Source organism: Callorhinus ursinus, unplaced genomic scaffold, assembly GCF_003265705.2.
Source record: "Callorhinus ursinus isolate GAN/ISIS: 27379988/994484 unplaced genomic scaffold, GSC_fseal_2.0 scaffold58, whole genome shotgun sequence".
Lineage (NCBI taxonomy): Eukaryota > Metazoa > Chordata > Mammalia > Carnivora > Otariidae > Callorhinus > Callorhinus ursinus.
Window position 1 is genome coordinate 3,185,657 of NW_027397120.1, and position 17,104 is coordinate 3,202,760.

The window sequence follows — 17,104 nt, forward strand, 5'->3', positions numbered from 1 at the left end:
CAAGGGCAGGGCTTGGCGGGAGATAGAATCGCTCTCGCCCTGAGCCCGGGCTGGGGTTTGCTTTTCCTGCTTTCCACCTGAGCTGCTGCTTCAGTGCCGGCTTGGAATCACCGATTATTTCCTCAAAAACACATGTAGACCCTTCACAGAAGTCACTGCAGTCCTTAAAGCACACCCCCAAATCCTCTCTTTTCTTAGGAGTTGCAACCACCGTAACTTTTAAAAATTCGTCTTGGGAAGTCTGTTTACCTAGGCGGCTTGGCTGCCAGATAAAGTTGAGCATGTCCAGTTACAGTTGAGCTATGGGTAAACAAGTTTTTTAGGATAGGGATGCTTTGGGACATACCTATCCTAAGAAATTATTTGTCATCTACCCGGAGCCCAAATGTCACTGTGCATCCTGTGTTCTCATTTGCCGAAACTGGCAGCCCCGTCTGGGCTGGACAGTTCCCCAGTGGTTACCGTGCAAAGGTCCAGGCAGCGGATGGCCCAGTCCAGGTCGCAGATGCTGTCCTAAAGCTTGGAGACCCATACTGTCAAGACAGATGTAAGTTTGTGGACATCTGGGCTGGCGGTCAGACCCAGTACCGCCCCCTACAGGCGGTGAGCGCGCGGTGGCGGGTAACCTCCGCCACTCCCCACGCAACAGTGTCTTTCTAAAAGTTTGTGAGTTTGTCTCATGACCCTAACACATATCCGTTTTTTGTATTTTTATAGATTCTTTCTAAAGTTTTTCCTCAAGTGCAATCAGAACTGTTTGAAGAATGCAGGCAACCCTCGAGATATGCGGAGATTCCAGGTACACATCTCTCAAAGACACGCGGGCCACGGTCCGGACTTTTAACATGAAATTTGAATTCTCTGATGTTGCGATTGTTCAGAAAACAGTCTTTAGTTCTCCAAGGGCTTGGGAGCAAACCCGAATTGGTCCATTTGATAAAATATTTAAATCACTTTGCCTTAAAAATGATTCGGCCTCTTCAGTATGCCAGATTCATCGAGTCTGTGCACACTGGGGTTGGCTCTGAAAATGTGACCTTGGCTTATAAGGTGCACCTCTTAGAGTGGTTGTGCCGTGCCTGGCCTCCGCTTTGGGCTGCCAGGTCACAGCTGCAGGTTAAGACGGGTTCCCCCTGACGTTCAGCCATGGTGAGTCTTGTAGGTGTGTTTCAGAATGACTGTTTTAGAATCTCTTCAAATACGTTAGTGCATAACGTAGCCCGTTTCCTCAGCCGTACGTAGCCATGCACAACTGATGAGAACTTGGAGCCCGTGCCCAAAGGTCTTCTCTTAGGGATCGATGGGTGGATTTTTCATGGGGCAGAGCCATAGTGAAGCCTGTTGGGTAAGCACAAGACCTTGGGCCCTCCTCTTGAAGGGAGCTGCACCTGTTTGATGCTGGCCTCACATGTTCCAGAATGTTCCCCAGCTCAGCTTCCTTTCCCTCAGGGTTGATGTATTCTCGCTTCCTTACACCATTGCCTAATTGCTAGACCATGCTGCTGGACGCAGGCTAACTCATATTCTGGTTTGCTTCAGAAGATTTCATCTCAAGGAGAGAAGGTAGAGCTGGATGGGTTATCCCTGAGTGCATATTTTTCTCGCCTTTGTGAATGATTAGGAGGTTGCTTCAGGGTGAGAGGTACTCCCTGCACAATGGATTATTTCGCTGGTTTTAATTGTGAAAATATTCTGGGCCGGGACACAGAACTGCTGCTAGTCCCTACCAACCAGAGAGGAATCTGGCAGCTAGTGGGAATGAATGCTAGATTGGATGACTTACTCTCAAACCGCTCAAGGTCATCTTTAGCAATTTAACTTAACGTTCCAGTCCTTTAGGACATGTGACATTTGTCTTTACAGCCAACAAGCCAATCAGAGAAGGGTCTGTGGGCTGGTCCACAGTCATGCTCTGCAGGTGGGGACAGTGTCTCCTGTAAACAGCTGGGCCTGCCTCCAACCTTCCAGCCCCAGGCTTCACAGTGGTATCTGCCCATCAGAGCAGAGTGGAAGGGTGCACTTGGTCTCGCCATTGGCCAACACACCCTCAGTTGCAGTGGGCCCAGAGTTACTAGAAGGACTTGCTGGGCTCTCTCTAGCTTGTCTTCCTGCCTCTCAGGAGAGTTTGTACACAGTACTTCCAGCTGGCTTCACAGACTCAGCACCTTCCTGTAGGTGCACTGCAGGGCTGGCCCAGGCCAAGAAACAAAACACAGCTTGTCTGCTTCCTCTGCTGAGCCACACGCTTTTCCCTTGGTGACTGACCTATATAGAGATGACAGAGCAAAGACAGTGTCCTTTTTTTATTTTTATTTTTACCTTTCTTGCTTCTTTAACGTATCCTGGTCTGAGAACTTAAAGAGGGTCAAGTCTGGCTCAGCATTCGTTCCGTGGCCTAGCCTCACGTTCAGGTGATGGTGCAGGTCCTCCCAAGCCCTGGGTCCTGGGGGCAGAGGCGGCCAGGGCACTGCATGTGCCCGCCCCGTGGGTGGGTGGCCGTCGATGAGAAGAGAATGACGTGTCTAGGCTGGACGTGGGGACGCCGATGGTGGTGCCCACAGTGTTTTGAGGCTCAGAGGGGCCCAATACTATGAGACTCCAATCGTCTTGGTGAGGCCCACCCAGGAAAGAAGCATCAAGGAAGCTGCCCCTGGGAGGGAGTTTTGGGGGGTGTGGTAGATACAGCCCCTGCTTCACAATCTTCCTGTGGGGCCTGAGATTTTTTTAATGAAAAAGTCAATTACACATGTATTCAAATATATATGTGTGTGTGTGTGTGTGTGTGTGTGTGTATGCAGCTTTGACTTTTTTAACCCTTAAAAATGTTACTTTTTATTTTTGATCAATTTTATTTATTTTTTTCTAATAGACTTTTTTTTTTTTTTAGCAGGGTGGGGCAGAGGGAGAGAGAATCTCAGGCAGAATCCCTGGGGAGCACAGAGCCTGACACCATGCTCAGTCCCACAACCCTAGGATCATGACCCTAGCCGAAATCAGTAGTCGTATGCCTAACTCCTGAGTCACCTGGTGCCCCTCTAATAGACTGTTTTTTTATTTTAAAAGGTTTTATTTATTTATTTGTCAGAGAGAGAGAGAGAGAGAGAGAGAGGGAAAGCCTGATGCGGGATTCGATCCCAGGACTGTGGGATCATGACTTGATCCGAAGGCAGACACTTAACTGACTGAGCCACTCAGGTGTCCCAGTAGATTGGTTTTTTAAAGAGCAGTTTTAGGCTTTCAGGAAGAATCCACGAAGGTTCCGAGCATTCCCATGTGCCCCCTGGGCACCCCCTCCCTTCCAGTTGCCCCTGGTGTTTAATGTCCCACATTGGCGAGGTACATTGGCTGCATGGGATTAACCAGTGTTCTGTTAACCAAGGTCCGCTGTAGCTTTGGCTTTCAGTGGTCATTTTCCAGGGCGTGTTTGGACATGTGCAGACCAGACAGGGAGAGCAGACGTGGACTGGGAACCCTTCTGGTCCCCTTCTCTCCTGTCCAGCTGCATGTTTCTCTGTGGGGCTGTGCTGCTCGAGGTGGTACTGGCCCTCACCACTGCCCACATGTGGCCAAGGCCAGGCTCCCAGCACCCCAGATGCTGGCTCCAGCCACAAGTCCTGCTGTGAGACCCAGACTGAATCAGGGCTCGTGTCTTTGCTACTCATATCAGCTCTTCTGGAAATAATGGACCACATGGGCCCCCCTCTGTTTAAGAAAAACCTTAAGGCCGGGTAGTGATTCTCGTTTCCCGAGTCCATTAAAGGGTGCCATCTCTGGGCTACCTGGGAAGGCGCCCGGGGTCGGCAGGGCGTTGGCACCAGGGTCCTTGCCAGTCTCCGCAGGGAACTTGAGAAAGGATGCTTGCTCTGGATTGAAAACGCTGCCACTACTCATATTCAGCTTGGTCTTTTCAGATTCAGGAAGGTTCGTAACCAGACATTAGATGTAATTGTCAAATCGACCCAGGGATCACAGATGATGGGCTGGGGTAGCCGGAGTCCTTCTGATTTAGGAAGCCTGTTTTTGGCAACCCTGAATCCTCACAACTCTTCAAGGGAGGACAGTCTCAAGTGAACTAATTTTAATTAGATAAACTATCTAATCAATATGTGAACAGATCAATCAAAACAGCAGCTTTAAAATGAGCGGCTGGAGGGGTGTTTCTGAAGCTAATGGCTAGAAGAATATTTCTCTGAATTGAATTCACTTGTTAGCATAATAGGAGATTAAACTGTAATTAGTGTAGCGGGTTTTGAAGAGAAGCAATCTTGAGTCAAAACAAAGCAAAACAGCCCACCCACCCCCACTAACCAAAAAAGCTGCGGGTGCTGGCGGCCTAGGAGGCCGCGCGGGAGCGGGTGCAGCTCGGGGCGCACCGTGGGGCCGGCGGCGGCTTCTGTCTCACCCAGCGGGTGGCTGTCTGTCCCTCCGCCAGCTCGTTTCACATCCGCTTCGTCTTCGCAGGTTGTTGTGTCGACAACAGTCAACGTGGACGGCCACGTGCTGGCCGTGTCTGACAACATGTTTGTGCACAACAATTCCAAACACGGGCGGCGGGCCCGCCGCCTAGACCCGTCAGAAGGTACGGCCCCTTCTTATCTGGAAAATGGTAGGCACACATGTTACATGTCTTTTTTTATTTGCAATGTTTTTTTCCTTTGCACCATCCTTTATGTTGATTCATGTCGCGCTGCCCTCACCAGGGGCCCCTCCCGGGTCTGCGGCCCCCTGGAGGGCCTGGCGCCCCGCCTGCCCGCCCCCCCCCCCTGCCCAGAGCCTGCCGCCGGGGTCCTCTCCTGCTTCCCTTGTCCTGTTATGGAGGGGCCTCACTCACCTCACCTGCCATGGGCTTCACTTTATCGGTTTGTTTGTTTCTAAGCTTTCTTTTGCTTGGAGCTTTTCTTGCAGTTTTAATTTATTTGGTTTTATTTGGGCTGTCCTAAGCCCCCATCCAGAAGGTCATCCCCAGATATTCTGTGCACGTTTCAGTGGGTGGTTACGTTGTGGGCCCATCAGCTCAGAACAGACATCGAGGACCATTTCCTGTCCCTGGATGAAATGGGTGGGGGCCAGGGTGAAGGGAATGAGGGAAAAAAAACCCAAAACGGCATAAAATGTTCTATATGAAATGCTTCCAAGTGACTGACTTCTTGTTTTGCTTCTTAGAAGAATTTTGCTGAGAGCGATAGGCAGCGGGGCGGTGGTCTTAGACATGGAGTCAGGGTTCAGAAACACTTAGACACAGAGGGCTTTCCCCAAGCCCCTCACTCACGCATGTCCCCACGATTTACCCCACCCCCTGTAAAATAAGATCTTTGTCCTCTATCCCAGAACACTTCCCAATAATCCTGAGATTCTGACCACCATGAATTATTGAGAAAGGAATGTGAGGTGTTTTTTTTTCTTTTTTTTTTCTTGAAAGTGAATTGCAAACAAAACAGCATGGTTAAATCTTTTGGAGCAAAGAGCCCATAAAACTAAACCATTTTAAGACCAATCCTCCACACTGAAGTCTCGAATTCAGGAGCCACACAGATGCGTACACAGGAAAATGAATGAAGTGTGTGTAGGTTATCAGAATGAAATACGATTCAGACATATAAAAACTGGAAGACAGTTTATGAATCTGCTGTGGTCCACAAAAATAAACTAATTTGTTTTTCTACATTAATGACTAAGGTATAAGAGAACAAAAATATCGTAATTAAAGGTCGCCCTGGGCACCAAGTCATTAGGATCTGTGACGTACTGTTTATCTCCTTCCTATGCACTGAAGGTAGGTGTGTGTTTTGCTTAGCAACCATCACTAATGAGGTTCACAATTAAGAAGGTTGAATCCCTGGTCCTCAGTCCCCTGCTTCCCCAGAGAGCCAGCACTCACAAGGCAGGAGGTTCAAGGAGGCCCCCTCAGCCCTCTGGTGTTAGGTTGTAGTCTGGGTCCAAAATCAGCCTCCTCTAATGAGCTATTATGATCTGAGCACAGTACAAGCATTTATTTTTGTAAGTAGCAGGAAAAAGCATTTGACTGCAAGCAGAAAAAATAGCATTTAGAAAAATAAAGGCCACTAGTGGGTACCTTGGAGATAAGACCCAACTAATCAAAAGCTATTTGCAGAAGCAGTCTTGCTGAAGATTTTTTTTTAAATGTTTGCTTCTCAATATTTTATCAACATTTAAACCAAGTCACTTCCTTGCAAGCAGTTGACGTATCTCATTCCGCCCCAGAAAGTGACTCATAATTTTAAAATGCACATAGGTGACTTTGGGAACTAGAATATGTAGAGAGGTCTTCAAGAAAAAAAGGCGTTTGTCATGAATGATAAAGGGGTGTGTGTGTGTGTGTGTGTGTGTGTGTGTGTGTGTGTGTGTGTGTGTTTGGTAATTAATACCCAGTTCTCCAAGTGCTCTAGGAAGCATGACAGGGTTCTCTCCAGGATGAAGAGATACGCATCCCATGCTTCTGCCACTTCCTGAGAGGGCCAACACTTAGGAAGTTCATTTTCAGGGCTGGCCATCACCAGCCGAAAGCCTGTTTACCTCCTTCTTCCTGCTTAGTACCTATTGTTGGGGTGGGGTGCTGGCTTTGAGTCAGTCCCACATTCTTTAAGGAGGAAAGTGCCCCCATCAACCAGAGATCTGTGCCTCTCTGCAGCCTTTGCTGGCTAGCACCTCATTATCCAATCATCTGATATTCACCAGCAGTGTGTACACACTCGCTGATGGTTTCCAAGTAGACTAATTCCCCCTGCTGCTGCCGTGGATGGCTGCCACTGCGTCCTTTGAGCTCACAAAAAGCAAGGCAGATTATTTACAGTATTGAACACAGGCGAGGGGAAAACAACCAGCCCACCTTCCAGCACGGCCCGGCAGAACTCAGGCTTTCATTTTTTTCCTTGTCACTTGTGCCCTCCTAAATGACTCCAGCCCTGTTTAAACCTTCCTTGAGCCCAGCCCAGCACCCGGCCTGCAGCACAGAAGCGATTTGCATGCCAAGTGCCGTAATGCGGTTAGGTTTATGCAATAAGGGCAACCGAATCCAGGCTGCGGGGCTTTAGCGAGTTAAGGGGAACAGATGGCCCTAGGAGAGGTAAAAGGTATAATCCTATCAGCTGGAGTATCAGCCAGCCATCTGGACATCCCAAGCACAATTACAAGACATTTTAGCAGGCAGAACAAAGAAGTCTTCGTGAGGCAAGATTAGGCCTGTTTGAGTGCTTCAATATTGTGAATGCAGAGAGAGGTGGCAAATGCCGTGATATTACTCAGGAGAGCTTGCTGATTAACGGAACGGGACGGGGAAGCGGTTTGCTAAGAGAATACTGGATACGGTAGGGGAGAGGCCCCAAAAAGAAAGCAGGGGAAACCCAACGAGGTGGCCAACCCCACGGGTTCCGAGCAGCAGCACTTTCACTTTTGGAAATCCTCGCCCCGGCCACCGGGCACCGCGGCCACGGGACGAGCCCGTCCACGTGGGCGTCGGAGGCGAAAACGTGCAGGCGGGCGTCGGAGCCAAGGGTGTTCTTAGGCCGAGACAGGTGACTTGGAGTGAAAACGGCTCATCCCGGCGCGTGTGGGACCTTCAGGGGAGGCCCGCCGCGCCTCCTCTTTTCTTCTGGCGCCCCAGGAGGCTGAACCGCACCGGGAGCTCGCAGGCCGGGACCTGTCCATAGGGCCGCTTCCTGCAGTGGGCTGGGGAGAGAAACGGGGAGCACACGGGGGGCTCCCTTCCCACCGCTCCTTCAGCCGCCGTGCCAGCCAGATCCTGTCATCTGCTTGAGTGTATTGTGCACGTATATCATTAGATCGCTAACGCTGTCTGTGTAATTCATTTTGCTATGGTTCCCATTGAACACATGTTCCCTCTCTATATGTGCATTGAAATGTATGCAAATACGGGCAGAAGGAAGATGGCTATCGGCCGCCGTGGAGGCCAAGGCAGGCCTGGGTTTTCTTTCTGCTGAGAAGCACTACAAATTCCAAGATGATGTGGCTCTTCATTGGGCCACAGCTGCCAGATAGCAATCTCCCGTGCATGCAGTAGATCCTGGATTTTTTTTTTTCTTTTCTCACCTCTAAAGTAAATTTGTTTACTGTAATTTTTTTTTTGTGAATTATTTGCCATAATTGGCTGTGCTGATGAAGGTCACCCCCTTGGAGGAGACTTGTCAGTCTTTAGAGAGCTGATCCTTTTCAAATGCTCTCCATGCAATTAAGAAAAGCAAATGTCATTCGGAAGCCTCAGAAATGAAAATTTGTATGAACTTATTAGCATGAAGTCAACAGCGCTAGTTAAGGGCAGGTTCCCAGTGTGTGCTCTGCGCTTCTGCTGCAGAGGGAGATGCGCGTGGAATGAGCAAATATAACCCCCGCTAGTCCAACATTAAAGCAAACAAAGGAAGGTGGCATGTCGGCGGTGTTCTAAACAACAATAGCTAATGGTGATTAACTAGACGGTGTCTGCAGAGGGCTGCCTCTGACCCGTCAGGGAAGCCACGGCACACGCGCTTCCGGAAAACGCCCGCTTATGAAGACGTGCGGCCAGATCTGACCCAGAGTCTAAAAAGATGATTTATCTGAAGCCGAGCTACACGGGGGCTCAAATAAGATGAACAGCCTAATAAGGCCCCAAGATGTCCTTTGGAGTGCTCTTGTCTGCACACACAGCCATGAGGGAGCCAAGCCGGGAACTCAGGGGTGGCTTGGTTAAGCCACTTCTTGTTTACCAAGCTTAGTTACTACTTTTTGGACAAATATCCACAGAGGTTGTTGTAGCCACGGAAGAACAGCAAAACGGGGAGAGTGCCCCTCGGGCCTGGGGTCAGGTTCCTGGATCTGCGGCTCATCTTCACACCTTCCAGCATGTTGCGGGGAGGCAGAAGGGGCAACACCTGGGGTGGCTCAGGGCTTGTGGGTGGGAGGGGAGCTTCATCTTTTCTCTCGATGGAGGACTGAGGTCTGGGCCTCCTCTGTCTGGGGGCTAGTTGTGTCCTGACAGCATCAGCCAGGAGACCTGCGGGATCTCAGGGGCCACATAGCCCCCCAACACATGGCCAGCGTTGTCCATCCTTATTTGTATACCAAAGGTAAAGAGGTGATCTGGGCCCGGGGCCCTGAAGACAGTGTCCAGGGCCCAGGCAGGCAGGAGAGAGCGTGCCCAGAGCCTTGTACCAGAACAGTCAGCAAATGGCTAAGGAGCTCCTCCTCTGCGTGGGGCCAGCCTACAAGAGGCCATCAAAGGCCTCAGTAAAGGTCTGCCAACAACGGTGTAGATGGAGGGCCGTCAGAGGCCAGAACAAAGCCTGCCTCCACGAGGCTGCATCCTTCAGCCCCGGCTCCGGCCTCCGTAAGGCTGCTGGGAGCCCGCGAGGGGCCTCCTGCCCTCCTCCCTCTCCCCCTGCGCCCTCCCTCAGCCACTGCCTCCCCTCCCCCAGCAGCAGGGCCGCCTGGCAGGCCAGGCTGCCCCAGCGCTGTTGTAATAACTCATGCAAATGTGAGGGCCCGCGAGACAAAGAGAGGTCAGGCCAGAGGCTCGGGGGTTCCTGTCGACAAACAATATTAGATGTAAAATGTGTACCTTTGACAAAAGTATTAATATAGTGCTTTTGATTTTTTTTTTCCTGATGAAAAGTGAAAAGTAGTAATTGTGGAGTGACAGAGGAAAATGAAGTTTTGAACCAAAAGGCAAAGTTCGTGGATGAAAAAACCCAACCCAATTAGCTGCTTATGAGGAATCGAAATGCAAGGCATTTGCTCCTCCATCCCCCTCAACAACCTTTTGATTGACTCTGCTCAGATCTGTACGGCAAAGCAGATAAATCGACATGCCACATGCACGCAATGCTTAATCATTTGTAATAGTCATATTTGCCCTGACATATAATTTGCTATATCAAGCCAGTTTTTTCCCCCCCCTTTGCTCACCAGTATTCTGTGGCTTGGCCTTTGCTTTATAAAACATTTAATAGTTTGCTTTAAACACATCAACATGCTGATGTACGATTGCCCCTTGCGTGCCGCCTGGAGGAGTGGCCCTCCTCTTGTCCTGAGTTGGGGCCGGGGCTCTAAGGTGTGCGTTCTCTGTCTTGTGCGAGCAGCCACTCCGTGCATCAAGGCCATCAGCCCCAGCGAAGGCTGGACCACGGGGGGAGCCACCGTGATCATAATTGGAGACAACTTCTTCGACGGCCTGCAAGTCGTGTTCGGAACCATGTTGGTGTGGAGCGAGGTAAGCCTGCGTGCCTGGGCCGCGTCCGGCCAGAGCTGTCCTGCGAGCGGCTCAGCCGGCTGTCAGTGGTGCGTGGACACCGGGCACCCCAGTGCGCACGCCCCTAGAACTTGATGGTTCGCCTGTGGCAGGGGCTTCTCCGATGGGTGGGCACAGAACTCCCGCCCCCGCAACCTCGACCCTGGGGTTTCAAACCTGCCGTAGGAGGTCCCTCCATTCGCTGCAACAATTAGCGTTAGAATTACTAGAAGCAGGTTTAAGGAGACATATGGTGGCAATTTTCATATGAATGATGCCCTGTGGCCTTTCCTGCAAAGTAAAACCCAGGATCGTTTGCAGATATTTTTCTTAAAGAACACTGTAGATTCCCAGTCTCTGGGTGACAGCTAGGAAGGAGCATTCCGGGATGATGGTCCAATTTGTGCTCATTTTGGTAATTGTATCCCACCGACAAGTGCCCGCCCTCCCAGGCCAGCGCCTCTGAAAGCCTGTTCACCTGTGATTTTTGTAGCTCATCACTCCCCATGCCATCCGGGTGCAGACCCCGCCGCGGCACATTCCTGGAGTCGTTGAAGTCACCCTCTCCTACAAATCCAAGCAGTTCTGTAAAGGTGCTCCTGGGCGGTTTGTCTACACTGGTGAGTTCACGTTTCCGACTTCAGTGGCCAAGTGGGGGATGCCTCCTCCCCATGACAGCCTGCACAGGTGGGCTCCCTGCGAGGGCAGGCCAAGCCCCCTTGGCCCTCCGAGGGTTGGGTCAGTGGGGTGCATGGTTTCTGCATCCTCGTCCGAGTCAGTGATGCTGTGGACAGGTGCAGCCCCCACAGGCCGTGAGCTCCTGGGCCCCTCCCTGAACGTGAGGCCCTCTGCCTTCAGGCCTGTGAAGCGAGGTGGTGGGCCTGTCAGTAGCCAGTCAGCTCCAGCCTCCCCTGGGCAGCTGCCCGTGTGCCCGGTCCATGGGCCGCATGCCCTGCGTGCCCGTGCATCGCCGCGTGCCCGCCCATGATGCTGCCGTGCATTTGCACATGTTGGGACTGGGTTGAAGCACGTGTGACGTGCCCAAGGCCACATGCGCCATAATCAGTGGGCCGCTGGTGGAAGCCAGGGGTCTGTCTGCTCCAGGCCCTGTGCTATTTCTAAAAGAGGATCCATTTTCTGCAAGGGTCTCCGAATTGGTAACCAGAAGGGGTCCCCTCTGAAATGGCACGTTTGTTATCTCAGAGTGCTCCTCTACGAAGCCCCGCCCACATAGGCACTGACTGAACACTATTGGGCCGAGGTGGCTGTTGAGAAATGCCATCGATAAACTTGAAGGGTTCTGGTTTCAGTTCTCGCCAACTGCAAAAGCGCTAGGACCTGAGAACCATTTGTACCGATGGACAGCACCTGCTGAAACCCCACGCGGGTGACAGGGATGGGCACTTGTTTTCTCCTATTGTGGCCTCAGTGTGCTTGTGTTTGGGGGGGGGGGGGGCACCAGGGGGGGGGGGGGGGGGGGGGGGGGGGGGGGGGTCCATGCCGGGAGCCTGGGCTGGGGCTGCAGGCTTGACCACATGCTGTCGCCAGCTGCAGGATGTCCTGGAGCAGATCTGGCCTCCCCCTGGGATGCGGGTCTCTCTGTCCACCAGGCAGGGGGATGTGGGGGGGTGTGGAGGTCCCTTCCACTCAGGAGTTTGAGGAGGGAGGAGGGGTTACTCACCCACTGCCCCTTGTAGGAAACTTTGAGTAGGTAGGAAATGGAAAATTTAAGCTCCTCCACACCACTTCCCATAGGCCCAGCATTAGCTCGGGGGTGTGCCTGACTTGGGTCCTCTCAGACAGCCCTGGCCATTGTCCCCAGAGGCCAGACCCTCAGCAGCCTGCCTGCCAGTGATACCTGGGGTCCTCAGTGGGGGCAGTTTCTTCCTCTGTCCTCCCCGAAACTCTGCACCCTGCCACGTGGTCAAGGTGGGGAGAGGTGCCCATACTATGGGCCACTTTCTCCCATGGGACCAGCACACACTCCCAGGAGCCCAGAACCGCCCAGGAACCAAGGGGTAGTGGGCGTAGCAGAAAAGCTATGGGTGGACGTCCCTGGGCCCACTCCTGGGGTCTGGATGCTCCTGGCTTCCTGGGGAGACCCAGAGACTGGCATCTCCTCCAGTTTGCGAGGCCCCCACAGTGTCTTCTGCAAAACGGGGTCATGGAACGTGGGGTATCTAGGAAGCACCCACACGTCTCCAACAAGCGAGCGCAGTGCATTGTGGGGCTGGGTCCAGGGAGGTGCGGCCGGCGTCCCATCCTGTGCCCGTTGGGGCCTCTGCACCTGCTGTGGGTCCGTCGTCTCGTGTGAGCCGTCGTCACGCACACTCTCCACACCCCTTCTGTGCTCCCTGTTGGTGGGCATGACACCTCCGCGGGCCTCTGGCTTGTGAGCCTGGCGCTGTGCAGGCTCTGCTCGGCCCAACATTGGCCCGAGGACCTGGGCTCTGTGCCTCCTGACCCCGCCGAGTCCCACTTACTCCTCGGCCTCCCCCCCTGGGCTTTGTGGGGGTCAGGGAGAACTTAGGGGTGCTGTCTGCCGCAGGTGGGCATGTGGCGAGTGGTGCCTTTCTGTGGTCAGTTAGGGTAATGACCACCAGGGTCCCCAGTCCCTCCAAAGAGGAGACATTTACTGTCTGCTCATGAGCCATGTGGTGTGTGGGCTCGCATGTCTGCCACAGGACCGGGGTGTCCTTGTTGGTTTAGGGCACTTCGGTGAGCATGTCCAAAAGTGGCCAGATGGACTTGCCCCATCTGCCCAGAAGCGGGGGGACGGTGGGCTTCTCCCACTTAGTCTGCCCGTCCTGGTTAGGTTCTTCAGCTGGTACCTTCAGGGGCTCCCTTCCCAGATCAGACCTCTGCAGCTGTGGGCTTTTTGGGGTGGGGGTGGTCAGCGGCCATTGTAAGGAGATGGCAGAACCTTCCCTGCCCTGCCCACGGATGGCAGGAGGGGCCGGGCTGAGCTTCACATCGAGCGCGGGAGAGACCAAAAGTGAGTGAGGGTGGGACGTCCGTCACTGGCCAGCGGGTATCACGAGTGCAGGGCCTGGCACTGCCGGAGTCGGGGCTGGCTGGTGTCGGGGCGGTTCTCTGTGCAGGACGCCGTCTTCCTCTCTGGCTCCCGGGGTGCTCCCCTCCTCCCTGCTCAGGGTGAGGGCGATCCCTCGGTGAGCACCAGCTGCTGCCCGCCGGCCTGAACCCCAGCTTCCATTTCTGCCGTGGACGTCGCCTGCACCCCAAGACTGGGCTTCCAGGGACACTGGCCCAAGGCTTTGGGGATTTCTTCCGTCAAGAGTTCTCCCACGAATGGGCCTTTCAATGAAGCCTTTCAGTGAGCTCAGTCTTTCCTAGCGGGAGGCTAATTTATTGCCTCCCCCCACACCCCAATCATTAACGGGAATATACATTTCAAACGCTGTGTAAGGGATACGGGGCCCGTACACTCTCAGGGAGCAGAGGAAAGGTGGGGTCATAACCTGTCTGACCTGGAAGCTTCTGTCTGATTTGCGTTGCCCTGAAATTGATGGGGACAGTGAAGCAATCGGGCAATTGCACTGTCCCCGCTGAAAACTGAGCCAACCCTTCTGGACGTCAGGACCCGGGCAGGCAGCCCCTTCAGGGAGGGCGCCGTCCCCTGGGCATCTGGCTCCCGTCAGTCCCCGAGGCTGCCGGGATGTCCTCGCAGGGAGCCTTCCCGGCTGGCCCAGGCCCGGGGATAATGGACCTGTGCACAGGGAAGGGGCCCCGCCCGCCAGAGGCAAAAGGCCTAAATGATCTGTTTACAGCCATCTGAGAAACACCAGATTTTTCAGAACCAGACCCGATTAGTCAACCCAGAGAGGGTGCGGGCGCTCTCCGCTGCCCCCGCCCTGGGAAGCCCTGGGAAGGGGAGGCCGGCCAAGACAATCCCTCCAGACCCTTCCGCCCGCTGCTTTCACCAACTACTATAAAGGCACAATTACCTTGGGAGGCAGCGGCGGTTCAGTTGATTAGCACGGTGAATTAAAAGAATGAGTCACAAATGACATGTCCGGCTCTTCCATACCGGTCCTTTGTATTCCCAGTGTGCCTCACCCCTGTTGTAAGAAGGTCAAAAATTAGAGAGAGAGAACAATTTTCAAGCGGCTAGCACTTAGGAGCAGAATTAACAATCACTCTGTATGTAATTGCCAGTTAATAGTAAATTGCCTTTTAGGCTGTAAAATGCAATATAAACGGGTGGGCACCTAAAATTAAATTAATGAGATATTTGCTGCATTTAAAAGTGAATAGTGCAAATTAATAACTGAGTGCAATGCTTGTTTTAATATTTGTCTAATAGTGTATCATTTGCTTGTTTAGTAATAATTAAAATAGTCCTGGCAAATCGTCCTACCTGAGAAACTCCTGGTAAAGGGCGAACTGAGCAGTTTCACATGTATAACTTCACCAGGAGAAACACATCAAATTGTTAAGAGCAATAAAAGAAATTTTTTAATTAGAATATAGGCATTGCCGTGTTACCTGATTCAGACAAATTGGAATCTGTATGCTTCTAATTGGAGTTATGTTAGAACGAGAACTAGTTAACAAACACGTTTCCAAGCGTGAGGTGTTCCTGCACAAATATGAGTATCAGTTTTCTCCAAATGTCCACGTGGCAGAGGGTCTCCTGTTCTACAAAAGAGCTGAGGCTGGTTGGCGGTGGCTCACCTTCAGGCATCATTCCCCAGAATACCGGGGTGCAGCCCGTGGCGGGGGGCTCCCTGCTGACCTCCTGCACCTGACTGCTTGTCTGGCCCACCCGCATGTTAGAGATCTCTCTTGCTCATTTACAGAAATTATCACAAATTACTAGGAGTCAACATGTTGTCTGCCAACGGCCAAACTTAGTTCCTAACCAAGATATTGGTGGTTGATGGTCAACATGTCCAGAGCGGGAGCAGCCCGAGCTTGACTGCTGTGCTTGGGCCCAGCTCGGGTCTGTAATGCATATCCCTGACGGGGACATAGAAATGATGATTTTTCTGCACAAAGACGTGCATTCAGTTTCCTGCTTGTGAAATCATTACTCAGCCAGTAGCTGCTAACGGTTTGTGATCTTCCCGATACAGTATTTATGTGTGTGTGTGTGTGTGTGTGTGTTTGTGTGTGTGTTTCTTTTTGAAGTTAGATTGTGCCTTAAATGGGGGACATGTCGAGGCAGGGACGGCCCCGTCCTCAGGTGCTGTCCTGGTGCTGGGCGGGTGGTGGTGGGGGGGACCCTTTCCTCGCCCAGGGCCTCCGGTCACCTCTGGCAAGCTTCCCCCGTTCACCCCCGCCTCACGTCACCCCCTTGAAAGGCACTCATGTTTCTGAAGTGTTTTAAAGATCTTTTGTGTGCATTCAGATGTGATTCTGTCAACAGCACGGTGACACGCTGCAGAGTCAACAGTACCCTTTGACCACAGCCAGCACCAACTAGCTGTCCCCCAGGCCAGCGCCCTTCAGACAGATTCCTTGTGTCCACAGCACAAATGATTCCTAATTGCCCCCCACAAATCATACTATTTTTACTGTGCCTACACTAAATGCTCATGCCTTCTCTTCAGTGTGAGCCACCTGATTATTTCAGTTACAGATTTTTAACTACATCTGTGGGCCTGGTGGAGAGACAAATATTGTAATTACGGGCCCTGGAGTTTGGGGAGGCTTCCGGCCTGTCGAGGAGCGTGCCCTGGCCAGTGAGGCCCAGCGGGTCTTGGCTGGTCCCTGTCTGTTCCTCTCCGTGAGCGCCATGGGTGGGTGTCACGGTTCCTCCTCGGTGGTTGGAGGGTGTCGGTGGGAGGCCACCGTCCCTGGTGGAGAGACCTTTCTGTGAGGAGCGCTAGGTGGGGCCGTGGGTTCAGCTCAGGGCGCGTCCAGACCTGTCCGGCGTGGAGAGCTGGGACAGCTGTCTGCGTGGCACACAGCTCCGCCCCCGCGGTCCCACCCGGCCCACCTTGGCGTTGCTCATTTGTTCACTTACTGGCGGGAGAGGGCAGATCTCTGCCCATTGCCTGGGCGGTGTGCACACCGGGCTGTCTTTGGGGTCATTGGCAGGGCTCCTGAGGGCCGCAGGGGAAGGGAGGGCGCCCCCCCTGGTGTCCCCTGGGTGGTACAGCATGACACCAGGTAACCAGCGGCTGGTCTGCCGGCACGCGACGCGGGCGCGGGGAGCGTGCACATTCAGCCGGCGCACCCTCCTCGGGAGCAGCGCTGGGAGGGCTCCCGGGGTCACTGCTGTCCCCTCTCTCCTGTCTCGAAGGGGGCCTGGAGAATGAGACACACCACTTGTGCTATTGCACAAGTAGACTATTTGTCCTAATCAGTGACACCCATTTACTAGAATTGCTTAAAATGAACTATACCTCATACAGAAATCGCACATTTAGAGACTTCCATTCATCATCTGAAAATTGAGGGCCAGTAAACTTTTCTGCTCCTCCAGTGGGATCATAGGCATGCATCAAAATGTTAAAAATGATTGGTGAGAGGGAGCTGTCACCCATTTATCAAGGAAAAGAACATTATTTGCTAATTTCCCAACCAGGCTGGTGACAGGGTGCTCCGTCTTTGGACCCACGGTGACCAGCATGGCCTTTTTGTTATTAGTACAAGTCAAGCGCTTTTGGGCAGTTGCTAACAAGACACATTTGTCTGTCATCAGAGGGGCTGTGGTGGTTTTCCAAGTGGCTGTGACCAAAGTCGGCTCCCGGTGCCCCGATTGGCTGCACTTCCCGGGGCCGCGCTAACCCAGGAGGAGAAACCGACTGATAAATCACGAAGTTTCCGTGTCAAGGTGAAGGTATTGACTCTCCAGCACCAAACCTGACAAAATGTAGCCGAGAGGAGACAGCCATT

General features: G+C 52.7%; 1 protein-coding gene across 18 annotated transcripts in view; it reads left to right on the plus strand.

Moving 5' to 3' along the window:
* EBF3 (EBF transcription factor 3) overlaps nt 1-17,104 on the plus strand; it is a 124,786-nt gene that overhangs the window by 85,327 nt on the left and 22,355 nt on the right. For 12 of the 18 annotated variants that reach the window (XM_073884691.1, XM_073884692.1, XM_073884693.1 and 9 more), the window contains 4 exons: nt 718-799; nt 4,462-4,606; nt 10,092-10,222; nt 10,734-10,860. In XM_073884691.1, coding sequence (XP_073740792.1) covers nt 718-799; nt 4,462-4,606; nt 10,092-10,222; nt 10,734-10,860 — 485 coding nt within the window. The remainder of the gene's footprint in view (nt 1-717; nt 800-4,461; nt 4,607-10,091; nt 10,223-10,733; nt 10,861-17,104) is intronic. The other 6 variants (XM_073884694.1, XM_025880052.2, XM_073884697.1 and 3 more) reach the window with 2 other exon arrangements.